Source organism: Argentina anserina, chromosome 3 (assembly GCF_933775445.1).
Source record: "Argentina anserina chromosome 3, drPotAnse1.1, whole genome shotgun sequence".
Classification (NCBI taxonomy): domain Eukaryota; kingdom Viridiplantae; phylum Streptophyta; class Magnoliopsida; order Rosales; family Rosaceae; genus Argentina; species Argentina anserina.
The window spans coordinates 11,823,062-11,833,307 of record NC_065874.1 but is presented as its reverse complement, the minus strand read 5'-3'; the positions used below and the strand labels follow the sequence as shown (position 1 = coordinate 11,833,307).

General features: G+C 37.1%; 1 protein-coding gene across 1 annotated transcript; it reads right to left on the bottom strand.

Moving 5' to 3' along the window:
* Positions 1-936: 936 nt before the first annotated feature.
* LOC126789165 (protein GRIM REAPER) lies at positions 937-1,404 on the bottom strand. The gene has a single exon (XM_050515259.1). It carries the CDS (start codon positions 1,402-1,404, stop codon positions 937-939), a length of 468 nt encoding a protein of 155 aa, XP_050371216.1.
* Positions 1,405-10,246: the final 8,842 nt, after the last annotated feature.

The window sequence follows — 10,246 nt, the reverse complement described above, 5'->3', positions numbered from 1 at the left end:
TATGTTATAAATATTTGCTTTTGAATTGCAGGAGTTTAATTTTATGTATGAAATTCTTGCTTAAATTGATGAATAGTCCCGTTTTGATCCCGGTCCCATCCCGGTCTCGAACGGGATACGGGCCTGGCATGATCACTTTTCAAAAAGTCTAATCTCGTCCATGTCCCGTTCCTTTTAAAAATCTGCAGGACAGGACCGAGATCAAGTGAATCCCGGCATGTCCCGGCCCATTCCCAGCCCTAATCAATCATCAATTAGTCAAGGCAAGAAGGTGAAAACATTCTTGTAGAGCTTAACACAACTCAAGACTTGTGTTGATTGAAGAATTAAATTGCAGGAGCTAACACTGCCTCTGTTGAAAAACTAAACTCGTTTAAGTATAATTATTGTATCATGTTCTCTCTAGGATGCCTAAATTATATATCTTATAAAGTAATAAATTAAGGAGCTGTCAGCTGCGTACGTGATGCATCATGAGATCAACGAAGTCGGACGATCAAAACAAATCTCCTTTTTTTGTTGGAAGAAAAATTGGAATAAGTTTGAAGAAAACATCTAAAAAAAAGTGAAGTCCCTCGTAGTAAAAATGTATGCCAAGGCACCAAACCATGCGTCAGCTGGTGTTATTATAGATTATCAAATCAAGTAAACACTAAACACTCAAAAATCACCTTACGTGAGTACGTTTATCAATATAGTGCGACACAAATTAATAGCTAATAATTACGTATACACTCGGTAAACAAATACAAAACTCGGGAGCTATCTTCTAGCTAGCTAGCTCAGTTCGGTGTAAACCATTTATTCATCTTCCTCTTTACATGCAGGCATGGTAATACTATAATTCTGTTCACTCTATTTTGGTCCTTGTGCGAGTATAATCACAAGCCACGTATGTACTTAATCAATATTTATTAACGCGTACGAAACTATAGTTTAGGCATACCCACAGTATCCATACTCACATTTCACTCCAGCAGAGCACTTCCTAGTACATTTGCCACAGTGTTTGGGATTGTAAGCGACATTAGTACACTTTCCATTGCAGCAACGCTGTGCAAACTTGCACTTGTTCCCGCACTTCCCGCAGTTATTCCTGTCTCCGAGAATGTTACGACAATGAGTCTTGCAGCAGTTGAGTATGCTCGTCCCGTTGTTTGCCCGAACCCCATTGCAGATGTTGTACTTGACAGCGTCGCAGTGTGCACCTTTCTTGATAATGCTGACAAAGAACCTGCCTCTAAGTCTGAAGTTCGGGTTGGGGGCATCGAGCACGTACTCCTCCAATTCGTCATCGTCTTCGTCCTCGAACTCAGACGAGAATGCCGTAGGGTATTGCGAAGCTAGAAGCAAAGCCGAAACCATAAGGGAGAGAATGGTGGAGAGCTTGAGGAAGTTGGCCATTCTCTCCAATATGAGTATCGGCTACAAGAGTGTAAAGGAGGGAAGAGGTGGGTATTTTAAGGGGCAAGCTTCTCATAAAATATCATATTGATTAATTACATTTCATTAAATTGGGAGAAGAAATGTTAATTTATAAAGCTATGAGAATAATCCCATTTTAGGCTGCCGAGTTGAGCATTCTCAATTAGTGCAATGGGTTCGGTGAAGCACATGAAGTAACTTGACAAAATAAGGGTGGCTTCCAAATTATCCGGCTCTCCGCCATGGGAAAGAGCCTTAAATTTGTTGTATCAATGCCACCCTCAAATTAGGGTTTGCAGGGTAGCTAGATTTTCAACTAAGAATTAATTATTCACTTGTTTAATAGCAAATGCTTTTAGATCGATCTGCATGTGCTTCTGCTATAAGAACCTGATATATAGTTTAATTTAGCTCCCATAAATATGTATCAAGCTTTTCTTTGTTCAAATTTCTTAGATCTAAGAGCATCATCGATTATCGTATTAATAAAGGCAATGTTCTTATATACAGAATGATCGACCTTGTTTATCAAGCCGTAATTATACATTATGATCGGAAATGACCACGCCAACTCCGGGCAAGTATATTGACGTTCGGGAAGTCGATTACAAAATGATACTTCCTAGACAATCACCTAGCCTCCTTCACCCTTGAAGCCTTGAAGCTAGGGTGATTAGTAGACGAACTACATAAAAAATCATTAAACCAACTCAAGTCAGAATTAACAGAAACTAAAAGATTATCAGATTAATGCATGGTGGCTTAATTTTAGAGCTAATAAGTATCGATGTGCTTGTTCATGGTCGACGCAAAGTGACAGATCCACTCGTGTAGGGGATCTTCTACTCCGGCGGAAACTGCGTTAAAGTTACAAGAAGGTCACGTTACCGATCCATTCGATAATGACGTGTTCAGTTCTGCTTGGTTGATGGAGGTTCCGTGAATGTGAATAAACAAATCAGGACCGCTGTACATAGAGGGTTGACAACTGCGGCTGTAAGGCACAACCTCTGCATGCCCTAGTTTTCTGACCAAATCAAACCGGGATTGCGCGTATTGCCCCGGTTACCTACTAATTAATTGCAGCTGCTAGATCATATGTAATGTCATATGTGCATGTGATACTAGCACTCACCTATCAGACTTATATCACAGATTCATTTTCGTACGTAGGTATGATCTGTAGTTGAATTCTGGCCAGAGAGAGAGAGATATACACACACACACACACACACACGGCAGCACGCACAGCCAGCAGACTTCCATACTTGAATCTGAAATATGAGAAATCATCCGAACTAATGGTGTATATATATTGATCCAATTCGTACAACGATTATTAAGGTCACGATTTGAACAAATTGTTCGAGAAATCTGTTCGATGTCCCAATAATATATAGACGCCGGCCACCACAACATGAGGCTTTGCGGGAACACAAACGTACTATGGTTAGTTTTAGAGAGATCAATTATCAATGTGTATGTGCAAACCCTTTTTATGGAATTAGAATGTTAACTTTTGCAGTTAGAAGTTAGAACCCTAGCTTGCCTCTACGAAATGAACATAGCATACTTCGATCGACAGAATATATGAGGCATCTCTATATATATGTGCAGAAGCATGACCACAACTTCGTGAAAACATTTGAACGTTGCAGGCGTGGCTCGCTCCCAGAGATGATTTGTGAGTTCTACATGCTTACTGGATCATTTGTCAAAAGGTTAGGGTTTATATGTAGTTTCATACTTGCATAATATTCTAGCTCGATCAAAGCCTCAAACATACTACAAAACTCCAGTATCACTAATCTCAAGAACAACGGCGTCATGCCATTACCCGTGATCGACGGGACCATTGCTTCGCAATTACTTCATATGCGTATCATTACATTTTTCTAGACTATACCTATTACTTCGCAATTACTTCCATTTGCAGGAGACCACAGTCCCTTGTCATGAAAGAAAGAAACTTTGTCTTTAATTCTGGGTAGCCTTGGAGAATACAAAGTACGTAGAGTGGCCTGGCGTACGTCTGTAAGTTGTAAAAGGTATTTTATAATTTATAATTAAGAGAGTCTCGAAAGAGATCCACATAGACCGGTGAGACAAATATAGTTCCAGATATTGCGACGATTCTTTTTCCTAGCTGGTATCAATTTTTCGAGGTGATCTTCACTTTGATATATAGGACTCATGTGTCTTCTTTTGATGTTTGAAAGTTAAACGGACCAAAACCGTGATTATGTTGTAATTGAGATGACCTATTTATTTATCGGATTGACCCATTTATTTTAGTGGTGGGCACGGGACGGGATGGGACGGGACAAATACCACCTTCCTATGAAATTAAATAAAAACCTATATTTTTACTTTTTCATTAACAAAGTAACATTCAATAATGAAATTTTAACAAAAAAAATACATATTATGTTCAAAATATTATAATTTACCATTACTATTTGAGTTGATATAATTTTGGAGTTATTAAGAACATAAATTAGTTTCATTTTAATACAAATGTATAAGAATTTTTAAGTTTTATTAAAGGTGGGACGAGACGGGACGAAGTGGGATAAAAATTATTCGTCCCACGTCCCGTCCCACTATTATGAAACGGGACGGGATCGGGACGGGACGGATATTTTTAGACCTCCGTCCCGTCTCGTCCTTATGAATTTCGGGACGGAATCGGGACGGGATCGGGATTTCCGTTTTTTATGCCCACCCCTAATTTATTTAAACATTAAGTCTGACAAGCCAGTCTCATGGTCCAAGCCCATGTTGGGTCAAGATCAGGCTGAAGTCAGGTAAATAAGCAAGTCGATTGACTCATTTGCATGATAAGGCACAATTAGAGAAAAATTGATTGTGTAGTTAGAAAATTTGATAAAAATAACTATTTAAAATAGTAAAATTGATAAAATACTACAATATATTTCATATTTATTTGTAAAATTATACATTACATATGTCAAAAAAATTATATTTGTTGCACTACTTTGATTAATTAGTGAAATAATGCAGTTTAAATAGTGTAATAGTTAAAAGGTTTTGATTTAAATCCTTTAATCATTTAAAAGGTGTAATATTTACTTCTCATTATTATAATTTTTTAAATATTTATATTAATGATATAAAAAAATTTGTTTAACGGGCCAGTCAACATATTTATCTTGCTCGGGCCGGACCTTAAGCATGGGCTTATATATCTTCGCCCAGTCCGGGCTATTAAAGTAACATGCTCAAGTCGGATAAGATCATTAATGGGCTTAGGTCGTGCCATACCGCTTTTTAACAGGGCGAGCTCGGGCTTTTCGGCCCACTTGTCATATATACTTCAAATGTAACATTGGTATTAAAGTTGTAGAACATTTGCAATCTCTGTTTTTTCTTGTTGAGCTTGTCAAGCTCGATATCTTTGATAGTCAGTAAACATATCTATAGCTAATCGATCACAAAATGTAGTCCATGTATTAGTAGTTTCAACAGTTTTTACCTCGTCTTCATGGTCTCATTGACAATTCATGATCAACTAAATCTAAGAGGTATAACTCTTCAACTTTTTACAAAGGATCATTGTGTTTCTCAATCCAGATGAAGTTGTGCAACACACAACAAGTATTGATGATTCTTACTTGTGTTTTGATGTAAAAAACAAAAGTCGTTCTTAATATGCTCCACCTTTTTTTTCAACACCCCAAATGTAAGTTCAATCACATTCCAAGACAATTCTAAAATCATACACAACTAGTGAGCTCATATAGCAAAGGATCATTGTGTAACTCCTTAGCTTTTAACAAAGGATCATTGTGTTTCTCAATCCGGATGAAGTTGTGCAACATACAACAAACATTGATGATTCTTACTTGTGTTTTGATGTCAAAAAAATTGTTCTAATATGCTCCACCTTTTTTTTCAACACGCCAAATGTATGTTCAATCACTATTTCGGCCAAGGCAATTCTGAAACCATATACAACTAATGAGCTTAAAATCAAACAAAATCATGAATTTTTTTTCCATAATTACCTCAAACCATCTCCATCTTTTCAAGCCAACTCCTTGGAGAACACAATCATGAAAACCTTATATATTCCTTACTAATTCTCATTACCGCATGCAACACTGTATTGAATTGTCTATTGTTTCTTTTAAGAAATAGAAGTTCAAATATGGACTTATACTTCACATTATGCATAATGATATTAAGAAACATAGTCACATATTTTTCAATGACTACATGTCTTATTCTTTACCGAATATCTTTTGCATAACACTTGGCAAAGATTTTACAAACCATACCTTTTTTTTAATCATATGTAAAAACCCGATTTTTCGAAACGAGTATTGGATAGTTTGTAAGATTCTAAATTTGTGAAATTTATATAAACAAATTTTGATTTCTTGCAAAGCAGTATATCGTAAACGGAAACGTTATCGAAACGTTTAATTAGAAAAACGTTACGTTTCCGCGACATAAAAATCAACTTTTATTTTGTCGCTCGTTTGAGAAAACTTTCTTCACGAAAGTTGTAGAGCTCGTCGATGCGAGTTCGTAGACATGTCATGTGTTCGAATCGGACGTCGAACACGAAAGTTATTAACGACGGAAGTTAGTTTCCGATTTGGAAAAGAGTATAAAAGGAAAAATTGTGGGATTAGGGCTTCCATTTTCGGAAACCCTTCACCCCGCCTCCATTTCTCACTATCTCACTTTCTCTCTCTTCTCTCTCGTTCTCTCCCCCGATCGCCCTCCCTCTCTCCGAAAGATCCACACTGGCAATCTGCACCTCCAACCGGACGTGTCCCACACCGCCAGGCTCAAGACCATCGCGCGGCCCACCTCAACTACCCTAGAGCTCGTTGCACCGTGCCTCGCCGCCATGAAGACACCCGAGCCTCGCGTGATCGCCTCCACCGTTCGAGCAGTGCCTCTGTCGACGCAAGCACTCGGCTCTCACCCCTCTCCACCCTCCGACATCGCAGGTGAGCGATTGCGATGCTACTCGAGCCGCAACAAGCCCCCTCGAAGGATCGAGCACCGCCGACGATCCATCCCGCTCCAACGAGGCTCCACCGTACGATCTAGGTAAGATTTGAGGTGATTGATGTTGGTATGTGATTGTGTAATGATTTTGGTTGATTTTGGGTTGGAATTGTGGAGATCGGAGGAGGATTTGATGATGGGGGATACCGCCGCCTTAGGCGACGCGTGAGGTAGCGTGGAGGAGGTGAGGAGCGGCGTGATGCCGCAGGAAGATAGAGGAAAGGGAGAGGAGGAGAAATTGGGCGGCGGTGGTCTCATATGCGCCGTGGTTGGCGTCGGCGCATGTGCCCCACGCGCTGCCACAGTGCGGTCGCTGGTGAGTGGCGTGTGTAACCCACGCGCCGCCACGTGCGGCGGCACGTGAACAGTGATTCCGAGAAGGGTAATTTTGTAATTTATTTTTACGTACGGTAAATGTAAAAATGTGAATTACATACGGTAAATGTAAATTTTATTTACATTCGGTAAATGTAAATTTAAATTAATTTTGGATGTGTATTTCGGTAATTATTATTTACTGAGACAGTACGTACATTTGAATAGTATTTATACGTACAGAAATACTTAAATAGTATGTACTCGTACAGTGATACGTATTGGATGTGTATTTGTACATTAATACATAAATAGTAAATACGTGAATAGTAACTGTGAATAGTAACAGTGAATAGTAACAGTGAACAGTGATCAGTAACACTGAATAGTGAAAGTGAACAGTAAATTCGTAAAACCGAAAATTGCTGAACAGTAACCGATTATTACTGTTTCGGCATTTAAAGGTTTACGAAATGTTTCTAAATTCTTTTCTTATCTTTTCAAGGTGATCGATAAATCAAGGAAATGAATTATCTTCGAAAATTATGGAATTACGCTCGAGTCGATAAGGTGAGTAAAATCTCACATATTTACGAATCTATCCTTGCGGAGATTCAAAATTTTACAATAGTTTTTAATATTGAATTACGACATGTATACGATATAGTGGATTACATATATATTGTATAAATGGTAATAAGTACATATATATATAGTTTGCTATATTATATACTGTTATGAATTTATTGGAATTGGTCATTTCGATGACGAGAATTAAATATTGAGCATGTGATTTGATTTTTGGTACAATAAGATGTGTGATTATCGTACGTGGTTTTAACATGAGTTTGTTAAATTGTTTTGTCTTCGGACGAGTTTTTGTCTTCGGACGTGTTTTATTAAATATGACATGTATATGATATAATGGATTATATATATATTGTATAAATGGTAAATATGTACATATATATATAGTTTGCTATATAATATACTGTTATGATTTTATCGTGATTTATGTCATTTTGATGACGAGATTTATATATCGAGCATGTGATTTTGATTTGTACAATATGATATGAGATTATTGTACGTGATTTTAACATAGAGATTGTTAAAATGTTGATTTGTCTTCGGACTTGATTTTTGGTACAATATGATGTGAGATTATTGTACGTGATTTGAACATTGAGATTGTTAAAATGTTGATTTGTCTTCGGATTTGATTTGGTACAATATGATGTGAGATTATTGTACGTGTTTGGCACGTCGGAACCTAGCCTTTGGCCGGGCGAAAGTTACGATACAGTTAGAGCTCTAGTCTGTCTGCTGTAGTACTGCATGTGAGGTAACGGGTGGTTATCTGCTCATGGGTACTCAGATTGTTTTGGATGTTGGGTAGCGGGTGGCTATCCAATATCGACAGTGTATTACGAGAGGGGTAACAGATGTGTAATAGCGTTCTTGGTACCCGTAATATAAATGCATTTGGGTAACCAAAAGGGTTACTTAATTTCTCATGAGCGTTTTATTTCATATTTCTTTGGGACGACCAGATGGGCCGTCCATTGACTCATGAGTGCATTTATATTTGTTTGATTTCTGGATTTTCGTATATATTGATATGCGAATTATATTTTCATTTTACTCATACGAGCTGTAAAGCTTACCGGGTTTGTGTTTACAATCCCGGTGCACCAATTCGATGGTGTAGTGGATAACTCCACAAGTGTGGATTAGCGGGAATTGACGGACCGCTCAGAGGACTTGAAGTTATTTACCTCCAGCTTGTGTGGGGATTTTGTGTGACTATCTTGTGAGGTTGTTGTGAGGATTATTCATTTCCATTTATTATAATGTTGAATTATAATTTTGTTTGTAATAATCGATTTGACTGAGTTGTATTTTGAACTCATAGATGATCCGCTGTGGCATTTAAATGATTTCGATTTCATTGAAATTGTTTAGTGTTTAACGACTTTGAAATTTTGAGTTTTTAAGCTTGAAATTTTGGGGTCGTTACATCATACTTGCTAACTCTTAAGTTTTGCATACATTCAACTTCAGATCTACATAATCGATGCATATGGGAATTTTCTATGTACATTCCAATCATGCAGGCAATAGCACTCTAATTGTGAGTAACCTACAACAATGACAAGCTATTATTATTGCTACAAATTTAGTTACCACAACTAGAAAAGTTTTCATTTGCTTTAAATTTTGTCTTGTGCTTTGTTTTTCTCAAGGAAGACATATTCTTGCCTTTGGATCTTGGAATGTCCATGAACACTTGTGGACAAGATGGAGCAAAGGGCAGGGCTGCCTCACTCTCACCCTGGAGAATCTGAAAGTTCGAGCTGATAGGGTCATTCTCCCTCAATTCGGATCACTTGAAAAGCACTAAAGCCACCAAGTTTATTTTTTTTACGATTATCCAAATTCAATGTCACACTAAATTTTCCAAATAAAAATATTCAAATAAATATTCTCAATGGTATAAACCCTAAATCGAAGGTTTGATTCCAAATAGTCTATGCACTCCAAATATTCAGTTTCACAGCTCTACTAATTTGATTAAATTCATTCTCTATAAGAAAATGATAACCTAAGAAAAATGGCTATTAAAGAGTAAAAACCCATAAATATGGATTAACATCATAGGAAAATCTATTACTTAATTCATTCTTTATCTCTTTAATCGCCAAATCATTGTTACTATCAACACCATGCATCCATACAACTCTCGCATATCTCGATAATCTTATACAATCCGAAGGGTATTTTTGTTTTGGATCATATTCGAACACTTGAAGTAACCCAGCGTGGTCTCCGATAATATTCCTAATATTGGCTTTGTGTCCTTTTAAATTCCTACCTCACAAATTGTTGAAAGTCATTTTCCCATTTGTCAAAAGTTTGCATATGTTCACGAAAATCAGCAGAAAAATCAAAACGCTCTCGTACACTCAATAGTATGGGGTGATGTTGTATGGGCCAAAAATCGTTCTACTTAGACGAATGTATCATGAAGTAGAAATTTTAGAGATCCACGTAATTCGGATCATCCCCCAATATGGATTGTACGAGAAATAAGAACACAAGATTCAGATCTAGATCAACTTGAGTATTTATCAAATGCACTTCAATAGTTGTTTTTGAATATGTGAATTCCTTGCAGTGTTACCCCATGCAGTGTTCCCGATCATATTCCCGATTGGTAATAATAATTAATTCTTTGCACCATCTTTTTAAAAAATCAACTAAAACCAAGTAAATATGATATTATTTAACAAAAAAAAATTCTTTGGAATTGGGGGCAAATGTAGAATAAAATTGCATAATAGGCGAGAGGAATGAAAAACTCTCTAACCTAAATCTGAGCAAGTTAGAATTTGCTCATCTTTTTCAACATCATTGAACCACACATGAAGAAGTTAGAGGTGAATTCAATGTGAAGTAA

Coding starts and splice junctions, on each gene's coding strand:
- LOC126789165 (XM_050515259.1), bottom strand. CDS start 1,404: ATGGCCAACTTCCTCAAGCTCTCCACCATTCTCTCCCTTATGGTTTCG.